At 51.8% G+C, this 26,254-nt stretch overlaps 2 protein-coding genes across 3 annotated transcripts; one reads left to right on the forward strand and one right to left on the reverse strand.

Annotated features, from left to right (window-relative positions):
- Window positions 1–322: 322 nt before the first annotated feature.
- On the reverse strand, window positions 323–10,775 carry UTP11 (UTP11 small subunit processome component). The gene is made up of 8 exons (XM_025419855.3): window positions 10,615–10,775; window positions 6,442–6,503; window positions 5,089–5,191; window positions 4,578–4,691; window positions 4,006–4,099; window positions 3,784–3,914; window positions 1,672–1,782; window positions 323–981 (listed from the first exon to the last, which is right to left on the reverse strand). The coding sequence occupies exons 1-8, from the start codon at window positions 10,675–10,677 to the stop codon at window positions 898–900; spliced, it is 762 nt and encodes a 253-aa protein (XP_025275640.1). The 5' UTR covers window positions 10,678–10,775; the 3' UTR covers window positions 323–897.
- A 4,362-nt stretch (window positions 10,776–15,137) lies between these two features.
- FHL3 (four and a half LIM domains 3) lies at window positions 15,138–22,679 on the forward strand. Of its 2 annotated transcripts, none has more exons than XM_025419856.3 (6): window positions 15,138–15,243; window positions 19,866–20,039; window positions 20,126–20,300; window positions 21,300–21,469; window positions 21,564–21,750; window positions 21,877–22,679. In XM_025419856.3, exons 2-6 carry the CDS (start codon window positions 19,884–19,886, stop codon window positions 22,029–22,031), a joined length of 843 nt encoding a protein of 280 aa, XP_025275641.1. In that variant the 5' UTR covers window positions 15,138–15,243; window positions 19,866–19,883; the 3' UTR covers window positions 22,032–22,679. The 2 variants fall into 2 exon arrangements, with proteins under 2 accessions (XP_025275641.1, XP_025275642.1); XM_025419857.3 differs by having other exon boundaries at window positions 15,153–15,243; window positions 19,799–20,039.
- Window positions 22,680–26,254: the final 3,575 nt, after the last annotated feature.

The following is a 26,254-nucleotide window of genomic DNA, read 5'->3' on the forward strand; positions in this document are numbered from 1 at the left end:
AGGGAAGGGTAAGACTCTGGGAAGAAAGGTGCTGCACATGCCCTGGAGACTATCTCCAGGGCAAAGGCCTGTACCAAGCCATTTATAGCCTTGGAATCATGAGTTGGCCAGAAGAGCAGAGGGCAGGAACAGAGAGCCAGATCTGTCTGATTTCAGCTTCATCAATAAGGAGGTACCACCACTGTGGGTTCCTAGCTCCAAGAGTTTCTATCTGAGCTATAAAGAGTAAGAGAAAAAAATTCCTCCTTAGCTAATTTATGAAGCCATCTGAATATTCAATGAACACAGAAGGAAGGATGGTAAAATCAGTCTAGATAAAACATGCAAACAATAAAAATATTTTAATTTTTACTATGAACATACATTACTTTTTAAAAAATTAGTGACACAGCAAAATCCAAGGGCTAATTTAAGTAGAAAAGATATAAAATTGTTTGCTATAATTACAACTACAAAACAAAAACATAAGCAAAAACCAGTACATACCTTTAGAGAATGGAGGAAATAAACGACAACGTTCACAATACTGTTCACCTCCAACACCCTAGCTCCTAGCACTCATAAGTGCTTGGTATACTTCAGTAAGTATTGGGATTAGAGATGAATTCATTTTTTCCCCAAATTTGCCGTAATGAGATTATATAGCTTTCATTGTGGAAAAAAAAAACATACAAAAATAAGACTGATTTCACACCCCAAAAACAGTAACAGAGGAAGGGGCTTTAATGTTGTTCACAAAAAGGTATCAAATGTCAGACAGATCTATAATAAATTAAGTTTACAAATGGGAAAAACCATGTTGTTCAGAGTAATGGAATGTGAAGTGACGGGGGGGGGGGGGGGGGGGGGGCGGAGAATTCTCTTCTGTGTGGAATGACAGAGCTTGTCTATACCACTTCAACGTTTTCGACGACTCTGAAATTTGTAAATAGCTGGGGAGTTCACTGTTTGTTTCTTCACCTTCACCTTCTGAGTTTTATCCTATAAAAGAGTAAAAAGGTTACCGGTAAATAGTAGGAGAGGGGTCATAAACTACTTATTAGCCCTAATTCAGCCCTTCTCAAAGAGGAGAGACACTACAGTATCCCCAGATGCAATGAATCATCTTCTCCCCTGGGAATCCATAAGGCTACCACCAGTGTGTAGAAGTTCTTGGAAAAACTGAGAGGTACTCAAATCATTTTTTTTTTTTTTTTTTTTTTTGTGGGGCACATCCTCACACGGAAGCCTAGTTGAGAAAGGAAGAGCTGAGTGATCTGGAAAACTGAAAGATCTGACATTTAGAGGAACCATAAGAATATGAACGGGACATCGTATAATCCTTAGCTGTGCTATTTAACTACACAATGTTGTCTATTTTTAAACACCCATGAGTGACATGCGCCGTTTTGTTAACCTGTTTAAACGTTACACATAGCTGCTCCTAAGCTATAAAGTTCATATGCAACCCGATCCTACCCTCTGCTGTTCCAAAGCACTGACTAATAAGCCCCTTATTACCCTTCTTAATCAAGGAACATTTCAACACTGTCAGAGTAACAGACACTGGCTCAAACCACTGCCCCTGAGGAGCAGACATTTTCACTGGGGTTGATTTACACACAGCTGAAATCGTTTCAGCTAAGACCTTTACAAGGGGCGGGGGGGGGAAGGGCCTAAGGCTCTCCTCACCAGAAGATCTTTGCGCGTTTGAATTTTCTGTGCAATAACAAACAATTTCTTCTCGCGTTCAATCCGCTGTGTCAGGCAGTTATACTGCTTTTGCCTTTCTTTAGCTATTCGCTGCGGAAGAAACACACACACATTTTCAATAAAATTAACAAGATAAAAATGAATAAAAAACTGCTTTTTAATCCACTTAAGACCAGATGCATAAATGGTTTCATCAACTCCCTTTTTACTCAGAATCAAGACAAGGGACTATAAAATTGTCCATTTTAGAACACCACATTCTAGGGCTAAACAGAACCCTGGAAACTTGCCCAGGGACACGTGTTTCACCTGGAACAGAGTCAGGACTGTCCTGCGAGTCTCACGGATCCCAGGAATCTTTCCACTACTACACTAAGCCGTTCAACCTCTGTGCGAGCGTCCCGGTTACCTAAGGCAATGCAAGAATGAGCCAGTCCTGGAAACCCTAAACGAAGTGAACAGAGGACAGAAAGGCCACTGGGCAGTGTACTGGTGCCTGAGAACCAGAGAGGACTTTTTTGGCAGAAGTTGACGTGAGAATTCTCACTGCTGAATACCCCTTATAGGCCAGAGGTCTTTAAATTTGGAGGAATCATATATAAACCCCTGAGAAACTGATGAAAGCTTTGGATTTTTTTTGGGGGGGGGGGGGATTTTCACGACATAAACATGTATGTGTTTGTACAAATCTGCACAAACGTATACATCTATTTACACAAAATGTGAGTGCGGAAAGAGTGTTCACAGGCTTCCTTTATAAAAGCCCAACCCCGGACTGCCCACCCCTCCAAGTTACAGATTTAAAATTCCCTTGCAATCCACCCACCAGCAGTTTTAATGAAAATATTTTTGCTCTCAACAAAACAACTAAAAGAAACGATACCACTCGACAAAAATGGCAAGCTCCAAACCTTCCCAATTTCTCAAGAGGCGTGCTGGTGAACTATTCTGTTTGGAGCACTAATCTCTTTAGGGACTACTACAACACTTGAGACGTGTTAGTGACACAGCTAATTGAAAATACAACTAATTGACAAACAGGGTTATCACGAGAACACTAGTCAGCCGGCTCCTCAGCTGGAAGTGTTATCTACAAGAGGGGACTATTACTGGGCTTCAGATTTAAACAATTCACCAATTCTAGCATAGTCTCACAGCAGTGGTTTCAGACAGCTTTTGTTTTCACTTTATTACACAGACTGTCAAATTTATGGGATTACCCAATATAGTCAAACTAATTAGGGGTATTTATATTACTACAGCAAGTTTAGCTGCCTCTGAGCTAGAGAAACTGCTGTGAAATTAAACATTGGAAGCAAAGCTGATGCGGTGTAAATGATTCAAATCAAAACAGAACAGCTGTCTGCTTGAAACACATTGACAGCATTTTTTTAAATGAATCAGTCAGAAGTGAGAGTTCAACTCCAGAAGGCTTTGAGAAAAAGCATGTCTTCTGCACAAACCCAGTTCCAGGAACGGAAAGCACCATAAGGAAAAATAATACAAAATTTTGGTTACAAATGCATAATATGTAAAGGCTTTCTGAAATGTATATTTGCCGCTAAAGGTTCAGTATCAGAGTGTATCAAATCCCTAAATCTTCAGTGTCCCATCCTCTCTCTGCATCAGTCACAAGCCTTAAAAGCTCAAAGCCTAGAGAGGTGGGATTCAAGTGCCAAACTAAAAGCCAGACCTAAGTTGCCAGCCACTTGGCTCCAAGTCCCCCAACGTTAAAAACCAAGGAACCTTCCTCCGCTCCCATCGCCATCATCAAATCTTCCTTCCACTCTTCTAATGGAACTTCATGAGTTTTCCTTAAATTATTGTAGTAAATATAGTGGGGGAAAAAAGAGAAGGGAGCACCTGGGTGGCTCAGGGGTTGGGTGTCTGCTTTTGGCTCAGGTCGGGATCCCAGGGTCCTGGGATCGAGTCCCACATCAGGCTCCCTGCATGGAGCCTGCTTCTCCCTCTGTCTGGGTCTCTGCCTCTCTCTGTCTCTCTCATGAATAAATAAATATTAAAACACACACACACACACACACCCCTAGATTCTCCTAAGCTCAGACCCAAAAAAACAACGGAAAAAATTACCTTCAGTCGAATCTGCTGGGTAACCCCCTTCACCTTCTCCTTCTGCAATGTCTCTATTGTGGGTCTGTTAAAGACTCTGTCAACTAGTTCCGGGGCTGTTCTCAGGTGAGTGGCAATATCAAACTGCTCAACTGAAAGTCAAGACAATTCTTAAGGTACCATCTGACACCAAACACAGGCCAACATGCTAAACTGTCTCAGAAACCCTCAAATGTTTCATACCTTCCTTTTTGGTGTCAAAAAAAAACGTATGCTTATTCTTTTGCTTCCCCTGGAAATCCAGCAGATGGAGCTCTGATTTTAGTCTTTCAATTTTCTAGAATACAGAACATGATCTCATCTTATATTAGGTTCTTCCAGGGTATCACACATGAATGTGCATAAGTTTAAACCATTTCACATCATAATCACAAGCCATCAAAAACTGTGCTTCCTTCTTTTAAAGGAAAAGACAACTACAATTTACCAGGCACCAACCACGTGTCAGGTACTGGGCTACACGTTCCAAATACTCATTTAACATTCCTATGAAATAGAAATGAGGAACCAATTTTTCAAGAAGATTAATGTGTCCATAATCATGGGGCTAATAAATGGCAGAGCCAGAATTCAAAACTAAGTCTGTCTCATTTCCATTCCACCATACTGTCCATACTTCTAAATCATCATCATCAACAAAGTGCTTTAAGGCTGTAAATGCCAGAAAAACGTAACTTCTAATTCAAGATCAATGAATTTACATTTCCTTCTTTAAACAACAAAACCACAACAGAACAAAGGGTTTCAGTTGTTACCTTAACTTCCGCAACCCTTTTCATTTCTATGTATTTGACATCCTGGGTTCTCATCAGTTTCAGCTGTTCTGGAGTTACTTCTTCCTTAGTCTCCTTAATAACGTGAACTCCATCCTAAAACCCAAATTTAAAACATACATTTCCTATTAGATTAAAATCATGACTAAACCATTCACATAGCTCATGACTGGAACAAAGACGACGGACTGCCATACAGCAGTCCAATGCACCTAAGCCCCTGAGATGCATGTTCAATTTGGCACCCAGTCATCCATTCTCATCCACTAAGGACAGCTCCAGGCATAAGACAACTCACATTCCGGAGCAGAAATGCATGCTATTCACGAAGGGGCAGTTTGCCTTGGATACTGACCAAGAGCACCTGGACCAACTAGAGAAGGGCTAAATAAAAGCCAAAGATCTTTCCTTTCCATCTCTTCCCCCCTACCCCCATCCTTCTTTTCTTTATTGAGTGGAGCTCAGAATACCAACTGATCCATCAGGCACCCACCTGGAGTTTAACTCGAGTCATTTTATAGTAGAATTCATCTGGATTTTTTTCAAGAGCCTTCTTCCGGAGAGCTCTGAGGTAGTCTTGCTTTTTCCGGTAGTCACTAAAAGGTAGGTTAAGTGAGGTTCACAGCAAAACAAAAAAACAAAAACCAACCACCCACAATGAGCAAACCTTAAAAGCATCTAAAGTTTACACAAAATGAAATCCCAAAAAGCCAAAACAATGATTACATGTGATTCAGACTCCACCGTCACTGATGTTGAGCTCCTGTCTAGGTAGGCTCCTCTCCTATCCCAAAATTCACCTGTAATTAACTGTCCCCATATCCCATGTGTTACTGCCATTTACCTCATTACAGAGAACCACCAAACAAAACACACGTTAAACTTCATTAGGCAAGGTTCTGAAGCAAGCTTGGGCACCAGATGACCAAGTAAGATTCGGAAACTATACAGCGCAGTATAGCCTACTGATTAGAACTGTGGACTCTGGAGCCAGACTATCTGCATGAACACCCCGACTCCACCACTTTGGGCTAAGTAATCCTGAATAAATTAGTTAACCAATCTGTATTACAATTTAATCTGTAAAACGGGTGTGATAATAACAGTGTCCCAGAACATTGTTGGGAGGAATACATAAGTGCAAAAACTGCAAGTCTCCTAGAACTCTGCCTGGGCCAATAATAGCACTCGGTTATCATTATTAATTATTAGCTTTAAAAACTCTGGGACCCAGAGCAATCCACCTAATCCATCACCATCTGTACCAGGAGCACAAAGGACTCCAGCTGACATGCATGGTTAACAAACAATTATATTCTCCAAATAAAGTGCTAAAGAAAAAGAATGGGGTAATTGTTTTATAAAATGTTTTCAGAGTTCATTATCACCCACGCTCAGTCTTATGAATCCATCTTTCACATCTCTTCATTCCACACCACACACGCAGTGATGTAAGAGACTCAACAACTGGAATTTTAGATTATATCTTGCATTTCAAGAAAAGAGAGAAGAAAAAAAAAAAAAAAAGAATCAGCTTTTGGCTCAAACACCAAGGCAGGGGCAAACCAAAGCCACTATGAGAAAACTATCTGGAGCAACATAAAAAAAAAAAAAAAAAAAAAAAAAAAAAAAAAAGTTCACAGTGCAACTACAGATAGATAAATTACACTCTGTCCAAAGAGAAAAGTTTAGGGTCACAGACAAGTATGTGACAGGTTGCCAGAGTTTTGGCCATTTTATCAATGGCAAGAAGCTATTCCCTGTCGGACATTTGGGCAATGTTCAGCTGCAGTGCAGGGAAGCTGTCCACTTTCTTGGCAGCACCCCAACAGAAAACTGAACTTACTCTGCACGAAGCTTGTAATCTTTCTTTTTCTCCAACAGGCCCAGATGTTTTCGAAAGCCAGGCTAGAAGACAAAAGGGGGAAAAAAAACTGCTTAGTTCCCTCAGCAAACACAACAGGACACCTGGCAGGAACAAGAGTCTCTGGAGTGCTCAGTAAATCCATGTCCTTGGATCCAACTTGCTACCCTGTCCCCTCCCCTCCCCCAAATGGGCTCTGCCCAAGGATGAGAGGTACCATACAGGCGCCAGAGAGGTCACAAGCACTGCCATAGTAGGTTTCCTGGCCTATTAAGGACAGAGAGAGGCAACAATGACTCGGCACTAAGCGAGCAGTTGCCAGCTGTACTAAAATTACTACAGACTTAATCCAAGGGTTTATAAAATACTATGAAGAGAAAACATAATAACAGGGAGGCAACTGTGGCAAGGGCACTAAATTTAGTCTGGAGAATTGGGTTCAAATCCAAGCTTCACTATTTACAACCTGTGACCTTGGGCAAGTCACTTACCTTCTCTGAGCTGCTGTTTCCTAACTACAAAACGAGAATACTACTACCTGCTTCTCAAGGTTATCATGAGGACTAAATGAGCCTCTGCACGTGCTAGTGCCAGCACATGGCCTGGCACACCGCAGGTACCCAGCATATGTTTCCTGTTATGATTATACCTTCGGTAAGAAGTATGAAAGAAAACCAAGTATAGGATCCCTGGGTGGCGCAGCGGTTTGGCGCCTGCCTTTGGCCCGGGGCGCAATCCTGGAGACCCAGGATCGAATCCCACGTCGGGCTCCCGGTGCATGGAGCCTGCTTCTCCCTCTGCCTGTGTCTCTGCCTCTCTCTCTCTCTCTCTCTCTGTGTGATTATCATAAATAAATAAAAATTTAAAAAAAAAAGAAAACCAAGTATGACACAAAATACTTTCTCTGACACGGTACTTGGATAGCATAGAAGGCACAAGGATTCTATCTTGGTATTCTCTCTCCACAAGCTATTTGTTGAGCGATTAATATGTGTCAGTGTCTGTGCTAGATGATTCTGCCTACATCAACTTAACAGGCCACGTTTATTAAGCACTTACTGTTGCAAAGCAATCTTGTTACATACAATCTTATTTAATCCACAAAACAAACACAGGGAAGTAGATAAAACACAACTGTTATCCCAACTTTCCAAAAGGAGAGTAAGTTTAGAGAATAGCCTGCCCGAGAACACAAAATAACTGGCAAAGCTAAAACTAGAAACCCCTCTGTGTGGGGCCACCGTCTGTGCTCTGCTCCCACCAAATGAGACCGCATCCTCTTCTGCTCTGAATCATCTCGATTTTTGAAGAAGCACAGACACTTCTCTACGTTTAAACTTGTACAATAATTAAGATGAGATTTTTAAGGCACCTTTCTCGTCTCTTATCCTCGAAGTGATACGACAAATAAGTCAATAATTAAAATAACTAAAATAAAAAAACAACAAACCACGAAAAACAGGTGTTGGGGAGGATACAGAGAAAAAGGAACCTGGGATCCCTGGGTGGCGCAGCGGTTTGGCGCCTGCCTTTGGCCCAAGGCGCAATCCTGGAGACCCAGGATCGAATCCCACATTAGGCTCCAGGTGCATGGAGCCTGCTTCTCCCTCTGCCTGTGTCTCTGCCTCTCTCTCTCTCTATCATAAATAAATAAAAATTAAAAAAAAGAAAAAGGAACCCTCTTGAGCTGTTGCTGGGAGTGCAAACTGGGGCAGTCACTACGGAACACAGTATGGAGGTTCCTCAAAAAGTCAAAAATAGAGCTACCCTACGATCCAGGAATCGCACTACTCGGTATCTGCTCAAAAAATACAAAAACGGGGAACCCTGGGTGGCGCAGCGGTTTGGCGCCTGCCTTTGGCCCAGGGCGCGATCCTGGAGACCCGGGATCGAATCCCACGTCGGGCTCCCGGTGCATGGAGCCTGCTTCTCCCTCTGCCTATGTCTCTGCCTCTCTCTCTCTCTCTCTCTGTGTGACTATCATAAATTAAAAAAAAAAAAAAAAATACAAAAACAGTAACTCAAAGGGATCTGCGTTATAGGAGACCTGGCATTGCAGATCTGAAATAGCTCACCTAATCACACCTACCCCCTCCATACAAAACATCTTCAGTAGCTGGCCCACCCCCTTGGTGAAAGACCTGAAGGATAAAGTGGATAAAGTCCAAACTTGACCCAAACATGGAGTGCTCTTGTCAACATGTTTACCCGGCACGGCCACCTTTGCACCTCTCCTGCAAAGACCCTTTATTCCTACAGGATGCTTATGGCCAGCCGCAGAAGCCCCCTGTCTTCTATTAATCCAAACCAACTATTTACAACTGTGACTTTGGACGCATCATTCAATTTTGAATATATATATATATATATGTGTGTATATATATATATATATATAAGATTTTATTTATTTATGCATAGGAGACACAGAGAGAGGCAGAGACATGGGCAGAGGGAGAAGCAAGCTCCATGCAGGGAGCCCGATGTGGGACTTGATCCCAGGTCTCCCGGGTCACTCCCGGGGCCGAAGGCAGGTGCTCAACCGCTGAGCCACCCAGGCGTCCCATCATTCAAGCTCTTTAAGCATCAGACTCCTCATTTGGAAAATGAAGACAACATCTACCTCACGGACATGCTGTAGATTTAAATGACATAACTTGCACAGCTGTTGGGCTATACCCTAGCCTACATACAGTCAGTGCTCAAAAAGCTATTATCATTGCCTTCCAAGTCCAGCAAGTTCCATCGTGATGCTTTCCCCCATCATCTCTGCTCTTCCGATCCAAATTCCTCATTTGGCATTTTTCGTGCGCCACCTCTTTATGAAAGTGCCTCTCTATGCATCTTTCAGCGGCCCCTGGGTTCAAAACCTGCGGCCTGATACCTGACTTTGCTGCTTGGCCAGCTACTGCTGTGTGTCTTTGGGCGGGCAATCTAACCTCTCTGAGCCTTAGTGTCCCCATCTGCAAGCATTGAGAAAATGGTCCTACGTCCTTCCACGCAGTGTTGCGAGTTCAATGAGATGATGACGGGAAAGCGTGTTTTGCACTTTGTGGCACACAAGAAACATTTCCATCATTACTTTCACACAGACCCATGAATTAGGTTCAAACCAGGCAGCAAATTACACTACTGCTCCCAGCGCACCGCTGAGCACACAGTAAGTGCACCATAAATATCTGATAAGAGGCCCTAACCCCATCCCACCCATCAGCAATACCAACATTTTGGCCACGTCCTTCTCCCTCTCCGCCCCAACCGCATAATGAAATCGGACCGCAGGTCCCCATTAAGGGCCTTCCTGGATCCGTTACGACGGGCTTTCCAGGCACAGCGGAGCGGATACACTGATTCTTCATACATGCAACTAATTTCTACTCCACCTCCCCAACAGAGACACATGCTCCGTGCGGGTGAGGTCCTATGAGTGTCTATCCACCTGAATCTGATGGTTGCGACTGGGCGAGTCACAGAAGCTGCCTGGACCTCCGTTTCCTCACCTGTACGATAGGGACGGAAAACCTCAACGTTACGGCGTGACACATAAAATGGGTACGCGGCAGGTCTCCGCGGATTCTGCGCCAAGCCCACGCCTGACGGTGCTAACGTTACCATCGCCCATCTCCTGGGTCACAGACCCCCTGTGCAGTGAGCTGGGCGAGCACTCGGGATGGCTCCAGCTCCAGCAAGTGTGCGCTTTGATCTCACCTGTCCCCGCCCCCCCAGAAGGTCAAGCACTTTGCACACAGTGTCTCGCCCAACTCCCTCACTGAAACCTCGCAAGACGTCTCCCCGTGGTGCCCAGGGTGCCCAGGGAACGGGGAGCAGCCAGTGCTCCTCCCGGGGTGCTGGACGCCCCCAGCTCGCCCGCCGCAAGGCTCCGCCCCGGGCACCCGGCGCCCTCCGCAGACACTCGCGTTTATTTACACGCGCCGCCCCCCCCCCATGCGCGGCAGGGACCCGGGCCCGTAGAGGGGGAGGGGGAGGGGAGGAGAGGAGGACGGAGGGGAGGGGACCGCAGAGGGAGGGGGGAGGGGAGGGAGAAGGAAGGGGAGGGGGAGGGGAGGGAGCCGCAGGTGGAGAGGAGGAGGAGGAAGGGGAGGAGGAGGGAGCACCCGCGGGCACGGGCCGGCGCTCCTGGGGCCCGTGCCGTCCCACCTGGCTTCGCTCTCGGTGTTCCCGCTGCCGGGACTTCGCCGCCTTCCGAAACGCCGCCGCCATGTCCGCTCGCGCTCCGGAGACAACGCCTGCCCCGCACCGCCTCGGCCGCCGCGTCCGCCGCGTCCGCCGATCCTCCCGGAAGTAGGCCGAGCGCCAGGGGCTTAGAACCGCCCACTTCCTCCGCGCAGCCTATCCGGCGCCTGCCTTTCCGGAACTTCGTCCTCCGGCAGAGGCGTCCAGCCCCGAAGCTGCCTCTGGGAAGTGTAGTTTCCTAGGTCTAATCCCGTGACTCTGCGAGAGTCCGTTCTCATTCGCCAGAGCTTGGGCACGTGTACCGAGATCTCGTTTTCGCGCTCGGCTCCGCGTTGGCACCTGGGAACACGTGGCTGGCACTGCCCTCGGGCTGAGCTGCGCGTGGAGTGTGCGCATGCGCGGGCCCCTGCCGCCCTACTCCCCTTGCTCTATTTGCGCGGTGCGGTTAAAGGTGGAGTCGTGTCAATGTTACCCTGCACCGGAAAGAGCACCCTAGAGTCAGGAGGCCTTAAAAGCCATGTTTGGCTCTGCCACTTACTGGCCGTGTGACTGTAGACAGGTCTCTTTAATGAGCATCATTTTTCTCGGCCATAAAACAAGGATAATGATAGTGTGCTCTGCTTGCATCACAGGGACGGTCAAGAGGCTCACAGTAGAATGGAGGAGTTCTATCCTAGCAGTAGTGATAAAATTGGAGCCCTTCACACCCTCAGGGAAATGGCTAGCTGGGAGGACGAGTGTCAGAGGCAGTACAATATATTAGGGCCAAAAACCATAGAGGTGTGTTCTGATCCTAAACTGCCACCCACCACGACAAAATTAGCTCCAATGCACCTCAGTCTCCCCATCTATAAAACGGTAGTAATAATGCTACACCCACAGAATTGTTGTAAGGGATTAAAGGAACTAATATGTTTAAAGTGCTTAATGCCGTGCTCAGCCCTTAAACAAGTTCACAATCAATGGGAGCAATGGTTGTGGTTGTCATTGCTAAACCTACTGGTAAGGATAGAGGGGCCCGTACAGCGGAGCATTCAGGGGCATCTGGTTTCTTTTCCATCACATGAAGCTAACCCTAAGCGGGTTCTGTGCACCCTGTCATGACAGGTCTCGGCCCTACAGCTGAAGCGCTCTGAGGAAATCCTCTCCTCAGTCCCAGGAGGTGCCATTCCAGTAGATGGGTGGGCATGACAAAGCTGAAAGTAGCTGAGATGTGTCATGTGCAAAGGGTCCCAGACATGAACAAGCGTCTACTTCATTCGTGACGTAACCACTGAAAGACAAGGCCCTTCCTGATTTGGCCCACCACTCCAGCCTCAGCCCGGTTAACGGGACCCAGGAATCAGCCTTGGATTTGAACCGCACATGCACCACTATCAGCTTGGATTTGGGGCCACATTGTCAAATTCCCTGAGTGCCACATCCTACTCTATCATATAGTGGTAATAATATAACCAACCCATATAGCTTCTGTGAGAACCCAAGGAGGCCAAGGCTAGCACTTGGCATAATGGCCCGCATGTAGTCAGCATTTAGCTCTTCCGCTCACCTCCCCTCCCACCCCCACCCCCACCCCCGACCCTGCATACTCTATGGAAGTCGCTTACTTCACCTTCTACACCCATGGAGCATTGCCAGGCTTGGGGTCACGAGAATAGTGTTCCTGGGCAATCTGAAAGAGGGTGTCTGCTAAGCCATGAGTCCTGGCAGGGGCTCCAGGCAGCCCAATGGGTAAGAGCAGGCAATACGCCCAGAGAAGGAAGGAAGTCTTCTCACTGGGGAAAGGAAGGCTTGTGATCACAAGCATCAGGGAGTGATTCAGCACCCAGAGGAAACCATAAGAGGCCTGTCAGTTGTCACCCAGGGCCTCCTTTTAAAAAACGCTTCCAGGTTGAAAGAATAGCCAGGAGACCCTGAGCAAGCTCCCTTCCACCACAAGATAAGGAAAGGTGTATAGGGGCCTCCTGGGTGGTGGAAGGGGAACCCAGAGCCCACTCACCCAAGGCTAGTCATCCAGCAATCAGGCTCTTCTTCCAGCCCCAGCTCGGACACACCTGTTCCCCAGAGGGCGGGGGAGGCCTGATGGGAAACAGGAACAGGGAGTCCATGTGGCTGATCCCTAGACCTCCCTAAGGCATGTAGTCATCCTGGGCCAATGGAAATGTGAACCCACTGGGGAGCTACAAATGGGAAGGGGAAAGGACATAGCCCCTGCCCTATACCAGTGTCCCTCCCCCAGGCTAGGCCAAGCCAGAAATCTAATTTTCTCTAACCTCCAATCCAAGCAGCAGAACCTTAACACTTGACCGTGAAAGGGAATGTATTGGGGCAAAGCAAATCCCACATATTCAATACCTGTTGTATACTCTCCTCCAATATTCGCGAGAATGCTGTGAGTCAGGGAGTCAACCACTCTTAACCGATGAGCAGCCGGAGGGGTAAAGAGGTTGAGTGACTAAAGAGGCTGCAGGTCTGGCCAGTTAAGCTCTTTTTGGCATAAGGAGCTTTGACATTTGACTGTCTGGATTTGAATCCAGGCTTTGCTGTTATTAGCTGTGTTGCCCTTGGCAGGTTACTTACTCTCTCTGTATTTCCTTTTTTTTTTCATCTTTAAAATAAGGATAAGAATACACATTTCATACAGTTGTTGGATAGTCAAGTGCATTAGTGTATGCAACGTGCTTAGGCAGGGACTGGTGCAAAGAACTTGGGAAATGCTGGCTCCTATTAAGGCTGTTCAGCAGAGATACAAGCCATGAGGAAACACTAGAGACCCCAACTCTACCTTTGATCCAGCAGCTTCCTTAGTCATACCCCTCCCTCTCTGAAAGCTGCTCATCTTTGCTCTCCCCTCACCTCAGAGCCCTTCCCAAGGCAAGGAGCCTCCTACACCTAGATGACAAAGGCCAGAGAAAGGCTCACCCATGCGCTGGCTGGTCACTCCCTGGACTCCAGGTAGCAGGTACCTGAGGTCCAAACTGGGGTGGGGAGGAGTTGAAACTGAAGCAGCGTCTGTCATTCATTCATTCGTTCAATATTTATTATATGGCAGACATAGGAGTAGGTACTGGGAATGTGGTAGTGAACAAGAAGAACCCAGTCCTGCCCTCATGGCCTCATGGCAATCTAGGCATTAGGAACAATAACCAAGCAAATAGTTTAATTTGGGGAGGAAACCTGGCCTCGACGGTGACTTGGGATCCGGGAAGACAGGAATATGATTTAGAGATGGGAGAGGAAGGTATTCAGGAGGCCTGGCCTGGGAGCAAATGAGTCTCTGTTCTGAGAGCTTGGCTAGACCCAGCCTGGGGGATGGGAGAAGCCCTGTGGCACCTGAGTCTCTACTCTAGATGCTGAGGTTATTTCTAGAGTCAGTTTGTTGTCTCCTGTTTTGCAAACAGTACAGCACAGCCTCCTCCTCCCTTCCCCACCCTTCTAGATCGAGGCTATTTATGCCTAGTGACAAGCCTGAGGATCCCAGGGGGATTGGCCCAAGGACCTGGAGGGGCCTTGTGTCCCTGGCAGGCAGCAGTCCTCCCTCCTGGGGCGCAGGGAGAAAGCCAGAGGATTGGAAACTGTAGAGGTGGGGGAGGAAGGGTTCCCTCCACTTCCCTCCACCAACCCTGCGGTGCCCCATCCGCGCACACTCTTCACACCCCTCCCTGAGAAACCCAAAAACCATGGGGCCAAGGATTAGGGTCTCCCCTGGGCCTCAAAGGTCATAACTATTCCTGGGCACTGTGGAAACCCAAGGCCGAACTTCTCTGTCCCAGGGTGCCTCCGGAGGTGAGGAGGTGGGGGGTACTTCTGTTTTTGCCACTCAAAAGTTGTGAAATCATTGAAGGTCAAGGCCCAGTCTGGGGTCAGGCGGAGGCGGAGGCGGAGGTGGGAGGGTCCCTTCTTCACTCCCTGTTTCCAGAGAACACCTTGGTTCCCATTGATAGGGAGGGCCGTGACAGCAGAGTCAAGCCACCTCACACACACACACTCCCGGGCCTCCAGGCTTGATTAAGGCCCCTTTACAAGCTGGGTCTAGGTGTGACCCTGAGGGGATGAGCTGGAAGGTGGGAGTGGGGGCGCACGAAGAGGCCATGAGTGAGGACCCCAGGGGACTTGGGTGGGCTGGGTGCCGGCCCCCGTGCTGGAGATCGAGTGCAGCAGGCCGTCTCCAGCGGGCTGCTGGGGGGTACAGGGGGTGCAGCAGGGGAGGGGACGGCGGAGGCGAGCAGGGGACGGGGGCGGGGTCCCGGCGCCGGGGAAGGTCGGGCGAGCCAGGTTAGACCCGCGGGCCCGAGGGGGGGTGTGGGCGGGGTCTGGCCCCCGGCCTGGGGGTGCGGGGCGGGGGCGGCCGGGGGCGGGGTCCGGGCGGGGCGGGCCCGGCGCGCACTTCCTCGGGGAGGGGTTGGGGCCGCGCTCCACTCGCCCGCTGGGTCCGTGCGCTCCGGCAGCGCCGCCGGCCGCCCGCTCGCCCCGCTGGCCCCGCTCGCCCCGCTCGCCCCGCCCGCCCCGCCCGGCCCCGCTCGCCCGGCCCGCAGGTACGAGCCGCCGAGGGACGCGCGGCCCGGCCTCCCCGCTCCCGCCGCCCGCTCCGAGGTGAGCTCCCGCCCAGGCCGGCTCCTCGCCCGGGGCCCCCCGACGCCCCGGGGGGCGCGCTTGGAGCGGGGGGCGCCGAGCCCCGGAGGGCGCCCCCCCACCCCCGGGACCGCCCCGATCCCGGCCGCCCGGCGGGGTGGGGGGGGCTGCTCGACACCTGGGGATGGGGGGGGAAGGGGCCAAGTTTGAAACGGAGAAGCCAGAGTCGAGCGCGGGACCTGGAGGGTTGGGGAAACTGAGGCTCCCTGAAAGCCGGGCGGAGCCAGACCAAGACGCGGGCCCGCGCGGCAGGCTTGGACAGGGGGCTGCAGGGGGACCCGAGTCAGGGAGTCAGGGACAGGTTCTGGGGGCGTAGAGTCCCCGAGAGGGAGACCGGAGGCGTCTGGACGGACCTAGGTTTTGTGGGTTGGAGCACTCGAAGGAGAAGCGTCCCCTGACCCCGGTGAACACGGAGCAGCGCCCTTCCCAGGGCTTTGCAGGGTCCCGGGCGGTGAGGGGCCCCGAAGCCTAAGCTTCCTTAGCCCTGTGGCAGATCAGCCTCTGTGAGGCCTATGGAGCCGTCCAGAAACTGCAGACAGGGACGCTCAGGAACAGAGGTGCTCCGAGGAGGAAGCGAAGGGGTCGGGGTGGGAACCCCTTGGAGGCACTCAGTTACGGAGATTTGGGTGTACAGAGGTAGAAATGAGCAGAGGTCACTAGCCCGGGACACAGGTCCCCAAAACACGAAGACAGCTGAGGTATGCAGAGGCTCAGTCGCGCTGCGTGGGGCGCAGCTGGCTTTGCTCGAGGCGCCCTGACAGCTTCCCAGACAGACCCCGAGACACGGAGGCCTGAGAAAGACTGGGAAGCAGGGGTGCGGGGAAACAGAGACTCTGGGCCAGCCAGAGCCCCGTGAGGCAAGGACCTGAGACAGGCACGTCGGAAAGGAGCCCCAGGCACACACCAAGACAGCCCCAACTTATTTTTAAACTCAAATCATGGACATGCTGCTTCAGCCCTGGGGGACCCGGGGTGAATGAACTGTTCCTCTCCTGTCCCCAAGGCAGCTGCTGGATCCCGCTTCCCGCCCTCCTTCCCCTAAACTGCTCTGACTCCCAGGCCCCATGGCGGGGAGGGGTGGGGAGAGGGAGAGTTTGGGGTTGGTGCCTGATACCGGAGGTGGGGGCTGGGGGGGGTTAGGTTTCTCCCCTTAAATCTCCTGTCAGTTCCTGGGAGCTGGGGGGAGGGGTCTGATCTGATCCTGACTCACAGCTGTGAGGCCTGGCCAGGGTCCTCCCCGACAGTGCAGGGTGGATGGGGGCAAAGGAGTTGAACGGTTGGCATGGGCAGTTGGAAAGGCTTCTGGGTGCCTTCCAATGGCAGGGTTAGCAGCTGGGGGAGAAGAGTGAGACTCCTGTGCTAGTGATGTCACCGAGTATCTCCCACACCCCTGCTCTTAAAATGTTGACCACCCCGTTTTGCCACCGCTGCAGCATTTTTAGAGAGAAAAACAGGAAAGGGCTCCAGGCTGGGAAGCAGGGAACCTGGGCTCTCCGAGGCCTGAGTGACCTTGGGCCTGGCTTGTCCCTGTGCTCGACTGTAAGATGGGAATGACATGCTCTTCTGCCTGCCTTTTGGGAGATCTGGTGAAATAGTGGATGGGATTTCTCTTTATGGGAGGCCAAGCAGCATGCAGGTGTGTACACCTGTGTACCTGTGTGAGGGGTCTCAGGAGTTATGCTCATTGGCACCAGGCCGGCCCCACTGATCTCCTCAGGCAGCCCCACGGCCTGGGCTTCTTCACTTCCCCTAGTGGAACTGGGGAGTGGGGGTGGGGGTCCCTCTTTGGTCTATCCCTGAATCTACCCTGAGAATGTCCAGGTCAAAACCCAGGCCAGCTCCCTGAGCCAGGCCTGGCTCAGAAATTTGTCTGACCCCCGTATGAGTGAGGGGCTGATCATAAAAACGCCCACAGCTACCATTCACTGAGGAGTCCCTTTCTGCCAGGTGCTTTCCAAGCACCACCATTTCAGCCTGACGACAACCCCGGGAGAAGGGCGTAGGCGTAGAGGAAAACAGGCCCAGGAACCTTAAGTGACTTGCCCAAGATCACCCAGCTAGTAAGGGAAGAAGTCAGGATGCCCACCCCAAGCCACATTTGGGCCTACTATACACTGTGCCACAGCCATTTATCTAGCCATTCTAACCTCTGGGAGGCTCACTGGAAGGTGCCAGATGTGTGTGTCAGGTGTAGGGGTGGTGTGTGTGTGAGTGTGTGTTTGTGTGTGTGTTGAGGACAAGAGTTGAGAGCCATTTGGCAGACTGAGCAGTCTCCTCCGTAACCCCCCCTCCCCAGGCCATGAGGGAATATAAGACTGGTTCTCTTCAGTTCTCTTGCTGTGCCAGGGAAAGTGGGAGGGAGGGGAGGAAGGGGGATGGGCAGGGACAGGTGGGTCTCCATAGTGCCCTTCACTCTGTCCTCATTAGAGCCCAGCTGGACAAACTAGGGGACTGGGGGATTCTGGGAAAGAAACAGAAGCCATGCCCATACCCTATTTGGGGTGCCCCTGTTTCAGAGTGATGACTGCCTCCCAGAGGGTGGCCCCAGGGCTACCCTGGGCCCGGGAAGGTGATGGCTGCTGTGTGCCAAGCCAGAAAGGAAGGAAAAGATTTGGGGCACTCCCCAACGGACCACGGCCACACACTCCACCTGTGTGGCCCCCTGCTGCCCAGTGGCCCACAGCCCAGGCAACCCTCAGATGTTGGGCCAGAGGAAACCCAGGCCTGATTGGCGGGGAGCGGATGGAGAAAGAGGGCTGCCCTCTACCCCACAGCATAGCCCTGCCCCAGAATCACCTCTCTGAAGACCCCAGCCCCTGGAGGCCTCGTGGCCTGGCCCGGGATCGGAACTCTGTGTTCCCCCCACTCCGTGGTACAGAAGGGCAGCTTGGAGTTCACAAACCATCCCTTCAAGAGCCAGGCCCTCCAGGCTTGGGGCGTTTGCTGGCGCCTGGAGTCTGAACTCCAAGCCAGAGCAACGCTTCTTGGCCAGAATTTCCCACTGGGGGTGGCTGAGAAAAGGAGCACTTTTCCATCAACCCGAGCCTGGGCAGGCTCCGGGGACTGCCAGTTACTGGGGTGTGTGTGTGGGGGGAGGTAGTGAGCTGGTGGGTTCCTTTGTCCTCTCCAGGCTCCTCTGCAGCTGTGAGAACATCCCCTTCCTAGGAGTCTTGGTGGTTCCTCTCCACCCTCCCTGGGATCCCAGCCCTTAGAGAGCAGGCTTCATGACGAAGGAGGCTGGGGGTGGGAGCTCTGAATCTGGGGCCAGAAACTGGAGTCAGGGGCAGCAGAAGGGACTGGGAACCCCACTTCCCTGCCCCCCCCCCCCAGTCCCCTTGCTCCTGTTCCAGAGGCAGCTGTGTGGATGACCTCATCCCGCAAACATGCTTTGTTCCTGAGAAAATGGAAAGTGTCTGAGGTTTGGTGGGGGCTGGGTGTCTGCAGCAGCAGCTCGCAGGGCTCCCCCCTGCCTGACTCCCCACTTGAGGGGGCCAGATTGGGGAGAAGATGTCTTCCATGGCTCCCACTCTCTCACCCTCCACTCCCCCCCCTACCCCAAACCCTCAGAAACCGGAAAAGCTGGGGAGAGGCTGTTTCTCCCAGAGGCAGGGGGAGGGAAATAATGACCTAGGGGGTTGCAAAGCTCTGCCAGGAGTGATGGCTGCCTGGAGATGGCAGGGGACACGCTGCATCATCTATGTTTTTAGTTCCCCTCTCCCTCCCCAGGCGTCTCAGGTTCCCTTTTTTTCCTCCCCTGTTGCTGGCCAGACCTGACATCTGGCCATCTGTGCTGCCACAGCTGCTGCAGATGTTGCAGGCCGAGGCTGCCCAGGCTGGTGTGACCAGAGACCCAGCAGGGGCTGGAGGGGGCTGAGGGCAGAGGGTCCAGCTGGGGAAGCTTGGCTGTGTCCAGCTTGCAGGATTTCCTTCCTGCTTAAACCCAGGCTGAGCCTCTGAAGTGCTTGCTCTGGCTGATTCTCCCGGAGGGAGGCCCGAGGTGACGTCCACCTCCACCATTCATGGCCCAGCAGCCCTCCAGCAGTCTGCTGGCTCCTGGACCAGGAGAGGGCGGGCACAGCCCATTCACATCCCTCGAGGTTCCTCTTTGCATATACCTAGGGGCCCCTTCCTGGGAGTCAGGAGAGGGTGGGAGTACTGTTCCTACGGGATACAGAGTGGGGTGGCTCCCTGCCCCTACTCTCGTCCCCATGGGGACAGTAGGGACACTGGAAGCTAAACTCAGACTGGGGCAGGAAATGAGTCACTGACCCAGGAAAAGCCCCCTCCCCCCAGATCTGCCAGGGCCCAGATAAGAAAACAACTTCTGCTTCCTGATTTTTTCCTGACCCCTTCTCCCCCCACCCCACCCCACCCCACCGTTAAATACAGAAATAAACATGCAGGACTCCTGGGTTTCCAGAAGCACCCTGTCCCCATCGCCCCCTGTCCTGACCTGGCATTTCTCAGACCTGGTCTCTTGCTCTTTCTTTCTTTTTTTTTTTTTTTAATCGCAAAGGACTTTTGCAGGGGGCCAAGCCACAGCCCTTCTGGGTGACCCGCACCCTACCTTTTGCCCCTGGCAGGGCTCACTCACAGCCACCATGAGCGAGGCCTTTGACTGTGCAAAATGCAGCGAGTCCCTGTATGGCCGCAAATACATCCAGACGGACGACGGCCCCTACTGTGTGCCCTGCTACGACAGCACCTTCGCCAACACCTGTGCCGAGTGCCAGCAGCTTATCGGGCACGACTCCAGGGTAAGGGCTGGAGCACACTGGGCAAGGAGTGGGTGGAGGCTGGCAGAGGGGCAAAGGTGCCATCGCCCCTGCCGTGCTCCCCGCAGGAGCTGTTCTACGAGGACCGCCACTTCCATGAGGGCTGCTTCCGCTGCTGCCGCTGCCAGCGCTCCCTGGCCGACGAGCCCTTCACGTGCCAGGACAGCGAGCTGCTGTGCAATGACTGCTACTGCAGTGCCTTCTCGTCGCAGTGCTCTGCCTGTGGGGAGACCGTCATGCCCGGTACGTCCCCGGGGCCCCACCATCCGCCTGCCACCCTGGCCTCCGCGCAGGCCTCGTGCACATAACGGGGGACTGGCACGTGCCCGCTACATCCAGGGAGGCTTAGTATTACAAAGGCCTGCACGCGTGGCATCTTTTTGGAAATCTGACATATGTGGGGATCGGTCACGCCTGTACGCTCCTGGGAGATTAGGGTGCGCACAGGCTGGCACACCCAGGTGTACACGTGAAAGCTTAGCACGTAGAGGAACGGACAAGCCCGGTATGTTCCAGAGGGTTTAGCGTGTGCCGGACCTGGTGTGCACCTGTGGGCTTACCGCGATGCGCAGACTGACAAGCTTGAGACCCCCCCTGGGGGTTCTGCATGTGTGAACACCTGCATGTTTGGTACACGGAGGAGTGAGGAGTACAATGAGACCGGCACGCTTGGTGCATCGGGGCTTGGTGTGTGTAGAGATGGAGAAGCAGGGCTTCGGGGTGTGGTAACCTGCATGCCTCCTAGATGGGTGAGGGCTTAGGACACGTGGAGAATGACAGGATTAGGATACACAAAGGCTTTGCTCATACTGAATCTATCACGTCCAGGGCATTAGGGCTTTGCGTGAGCAAAGACTTGCTTGCCTAGTGTATATGTGGGGTCTTTGTGGGTGTGCTAAAACCAGCGGGTCTCGCGTATAAGGGCTGAGCGCGTGCTGAGTCATCATGCTTGTGACCTGGAGGCCTGGTGTGTGCTGACACAGCCATATCTGGTACATGTGGGGACTTCACCTATGCCAAGCCCTCGTGTTATGGGGGCCTAGCATGTGCCCAGCTAGCGTGTGCAGTGTTTGGGGGAGGGTAGCATGTGCCATATTACGCGGCGAGGGTCCCTGCAGCATGTGCATGGATGCCACCCTGCTTAGGCTATGGGAACAGCAGGGACTGTCCTCAGAGGATGGCAGAGAGTGGCACTCAGGAGCTTGGGACACAGCTTCTGAGTGGGACCCCTGTTCCCCACAGGGTCCCGGAAGCTGGAATACGGAGGCCAGACGTGGCATGAGCACTGCTTCCTGTGCAGCGGCTGTGAACAGCCGCTGGGCTCCCGTTCCTTTGTGCCCGACAAGGGTGCCCACTACTGCGTGCCCTGCTATGAGAACAAGTTTGCTCCTCGCTGCGCCCGCTGCAGCAAGGTGGGGGCTGGGCCAGTGGGGTGGGGGTGAGTGAGGCTCTGTTGTGGGGTGGGAGTCGCCACGTCCCCCTGCTGACAGGTGCTGCCCCCCACAGACGCTGACACAGGGTGGCGTGACATACCGCGACCAGCCCTGGCATCGAGAATGCCTGGTCTGCACAGGGTGCCAGACGCCCCTGGCAGGGCAGCAGTTCACCTCCCGGGATGACGATCCCTACTGTGTGGCCTGTTTTGGAGAACTCTTTGCACCCAAGTGCAGCAGCTGCAAGCGCCCCATCACAGGTGGGACAAGGGTCAAAGAACATTGCGGGTAGGGTGCAAGCAAGGGGATGGGATCTGGTATTGGGTGAGGCTGGGCGACAGGACTGCGATCCAGATCCGCAGAGCTAACCTCCAGCCTCCCTCCAGGACTCGGTGGAGGCAAGTATGTGTCCTTTGAAGACCGCCACTGGCACCACAGCTGCTTCTCCTGCGCCCGCTGCTCCACCTCCCTGGTGGGCCAAGGCTTTGTGCCGGACGGAGATCAAGTGGTGTGTCAGGGTTGCAGCCAGGCAGGGCCCTGAGCCAGGACTCCTGGGCCCAGGACCTCCCAAACCAGGGCTCCAGGACTAAGGCTCCTTTTCCAAACCACCTTTGGGACCCAGCCCCTCCCCAAATTGGGGTTCCTCCTGGGCTCCAGGATTCAGCCTCCCTGCTTCAACATCCCCAAACTGGTACTCCCTTGCCCAGGGCCCCCACACCTGGGCCCTTATGGAGCCTCCATGATTCAAAGCCCTTTTGCAAGCCTGGACTCTAGACTTCAGCCCTCTCCCCACAGTCTGCTTCCCAGACCAAGCCCTCTCCCCAAACCAGGGCTCTAGGCCCAATTCTCCAAACCTGGACTTCCGGACCCAGGCCCCCTTCAATCTAGACTTTCCAGAGACTCTAGGTCTTCAATGGGTGCCTGAGAAGTCCTCAAAAGTGGACTCTACTCAGGCTTGACCCTCCCTAACCCCCATCCCACCCTGTCCCCAGGGCTGGGCTCTCTGGGTGGCAGCAAAACAGGAATTCACTGTCTAAGGGGATCCCAGAGCACAGGGTTGCGCCCAGTCCGGGTCTGCCGAGTGTTTCCTCATTTCATCTGAGCTCCATTTTGCCCAGAGATGGGCAGAGGGGTGGGATTGGCTCACCCACCTTCCAGATTCTGCAATAAAGCAGTGTGAGGAAGTGAAGGCCTCTCCGTGTGTTTGTCTGGGGGGGGGGGGGGGGCGTGAAGGAGGGTGCCCTCGCTGACCGGGAGCCTCAGGCCCTCGCAGCTCCTCTGTGCAGGGCAAAGGAGGAAGCCCCTGGGCCTCGGGGTGGGAAGTCTCTGGAGAACGGGGATCCCCACCGCCGCCAGCCTCCCCGCTGCAGGCCAAGGGTTGTTTCCTCCCGGGTGGGGGCGGGAGGGGTTTAGGGGAGATCCCGATCGGGAGTGGAGCTGGCAAGGGGTTCCCCTGGCCCGTGCAAACCGCGCCCCCCATAGCTCGTCCAAAACCCCGCCGAGCACCCGGGGCGGATCCCCAGTCTGGGCCCAGACCCTCGGCCCCCTTCCCCCTCTTCCCCAGGATTAGCGGAGGCGGCCGGGATCCGCTCGCGGCCGCACGTTTTTTGCCAAAAAAGGCAAGGATGCAGCTGCACGCGCCGCGGGAACATCTGGATCCGATTCCCGGCATGAATGGGTCACGGCCCCGCCCCCCTGCCCCCCCACCATGATTCAGGGGGTGGAGGCGGGAATGAGCGAGGGGGGTTGTCCCCCAAAGTGGGGAGATGGGGCGGAGCGCTGCTCCCCCGGCCCCTGCCCCGCCTTCGGCCCCGACGGCCGGAGGCGCTGTGCGCACTGGCGGGGGCGCTCCGGGGCGCGCCCTGGGGTGGGGCCCGCGCCCATCCCCTGCGGGAGGGGCCCTCGGGTCCAGCAGATTGGGGTCTCTTACTAAAGCCTCCCAGAAATCCTCTGGGCAGCGCATTTTTCCATTTCTCAGAGGTGGAGACTCCACTTGTCCATTCCCCAAAGTCCCCTAGGTAACCACAGGTGGATTCCTGCCCCGCCCCCATTCAATCCTAAACTTTCTGAGGCTGTGGTTGGTTGACATTTTCTTTTTTCTTTTATAGGATTAACTGATGGGATTTGTTTATTTTTATTTATTTTATTTTATTTTTATTTTTTTGATGTTGGAGTTCAATGGTTGACATTTTCTTTTCTTTTTTTTTTTTAAGATTTTATTTATTTATTCATGAGAGACACACACAGAGAGAGGCAGAGACACAGGCAGAGGGAGAAACAGGCTCCACGCAGGGAGCCTGATGTGGGATTCGATCCCGGGTTCCCAGGACCAGGCCCTGGACCGAAGGTGGCGCTAAACTGCTGAGCCACCCAGGCTGCCCCAACGGGTGATATTTTCAACAAAGCTTTACAGACACCCACCGTGTGTGCTTATCGTTCATAATCACACGTTTACACTTTTGTCTCTCTCTCCCACCAGCTTCTACGAGGATGGGGCTCGCGCCTGCCTTGCTCACCCCTGTATTCTCAGCTCCCGGCACTTACTACTTGTTCAATAAATACTTGTTGAGGAAGAGTAGTCCAAGCACAGCGAACAGCTGGTGCAAAGAACTGGAGGCCTGAAAAAAAAAAAAAATATATATATATATATGTGGTGCTTTGGGGAAGCAGCGAGTAATTTCATTTGGAGAAAATGCCAAGAGACCGAAATGGCAGGCAGAGGCCAGGTCACGAAAAAAATAAATGCCAAGTTAAACAGACCTCACCCTGCGGGTAAAGCAGCCAGTGGAAATGTGTAAGCAGGGGCATAAGATGATCACTCTGGGTACAGCATGAATAATGGATTGCAGGGGTAAGAGGAGCAGGCTCTGATGGAAGCTGGTGCACTGGTGGAGGAGAGAGAGAAAAGAGGCCAGGGGCGTCGGGGGTGGAAAAGACAGGATTTGGTGACTGGTTTGGGAGACTGGAGGAGGAGGAGAAGGTTTTAGAGGGAGGAAGGGAAATGGTTCTGCTTAAGTGGCCTACCCACCTAGGAGGAAGAGGCATACAGGTACCATGTCCTTGATTTCAAGGCAAACATTTTTCAAATTTAACATCTCACAAACTCAGATGCGACTGTAAAATCAAAGATGTGACATAGTTTGATAATTTTTTGTTTCCTTCTTAGTGGAATATAATATAATGGCGGGATTAACATTTGATGGCATCTCATATTTGATGAAATATGGTAGATTCCAAACTCTACTAAACACACACACACACACACACACACACACACAGAGTCTCTCTGATCTTTTTAAATTTTTTTTTTAACTATAACTTTTTTTTAAGATTTTATTTATTCGGGACGCCTGGGTGGCTCAGCAGTTGAGTGTCTGCCTTTGGCTCAGGGTGTGATCCTGGTCCCGGGATCGAGTCCCACATCAAGCTTCCTGCATGGAGCCCTGCTTCTCCCTCTGCCTGTGTATCACCATCTTTCTCTCTGTGTCTCTCATGAATAAATAAAATATATTTTTTTAAGATTTTATTTATTCATGAGAGGCACAGAGAGAGAAAGAGAGAGAGAGAGGCAGATACACAGGCAGAGGGAGAAGCAGGTTCCATGCAGGGAGCCTGATATGGGACTCGATCCTGGGACTCCAGGGTGAAGGCAGGTGCTAAACCGCTGAGCCACCCAGGGATCCCCAAGTCTCTCCAATCTTGAATGGAGATTTCCCTTCTTGTTTCTAGTGGTGCAGGAAAAGCCTCTAGTGAGGAGTTTTGCCAGGGGTACTCTTCCAAAGGTTGAGATCTTGCTTAAATTTGTAGACATAGGGATCCCTGGGTGGCGCAGCGGTTTGGCGCCTGCCTTTGGCCCAGGGCGCGATCCTGGAGATCCGGGATCGAATCCCACGTCAGGCTCCCGGTACATGGAGCCTGCTTCTCCCTCTGCCTGTGTCTCTGCCTCTCTCTCTCTCTCTCTCTCTCTCTGTGACTATCATAAATAAATAAAAACGTAAAAAAAAAAAATTTAAATTTGTAGACATAAAAATAACCCTCACAACACCCCCATGAGCAGGCACAACAAGAGTCATTATCCCTGTGTTATTTTTCAAACTTAAAAAAAAAAAAAGGCAATGCATTCTTACTGTAGAAAAAAATGGAGACTCACCAAAAAGTAAAAAGAATAGGTAAATCACTAATAATTTCTTGACATAGCCTCCTGGTTCTTTTTTGTTAAGCATGTATGTGCATATACATATTTTTGAGTTTTAGGTTTATTTATTTATTTTTTAAAGATGTTATTTACTTATTCATGACAGACACAGAGACAGAAACACAGGCAGAGGGAGAAGCAAGCTCCACGCAGGGAGCCCAACACGGGACTTGATCCCGGGTCTCCAGGATCACGCCCTGGGCTGAAGGCAGCGCTAAACCGCTAAGCCACCCGGGCTGCCCTTTATGTTTATTTTTTTAAATGAAAAGCTAATTTATGTGTATGTTAAGAAAAAAATCTTTCATGCCGGGTGTACACAAAGAAAAATTTCCCTCCTGTACCAGATCTTTGGAGTTCTCTCCTTTTAAACAACTGCTGTTTACTGTTACTTGGATATCCTAAGAGAAATAATCTCCTTGTGCATCTATTTTTACACACATTATTATGCATCGAGATCCTTTTCACTTTGTGTGACCATCTTTTCACTGAATTCACATAGATTTTTTTCAACAGCTTTATTGAGGAATAAGTTACATACCCCAAAATGCACCCACTTTGAGTGTACAACT

The sequence above is a fragment of the Canis lupus genome, chromosome 15 (assembly GCF_003254725.2).
Source record: "Canis lupus dingo isolate Sandy chromosome 15, ASM325472v2, whole genome shotgun sequence".
Lineage (NCBI taxonomy): Eukaryota > Metazoa > Chordata > Mammalia > Carnivora > Canidae > Canis > Canis lupus.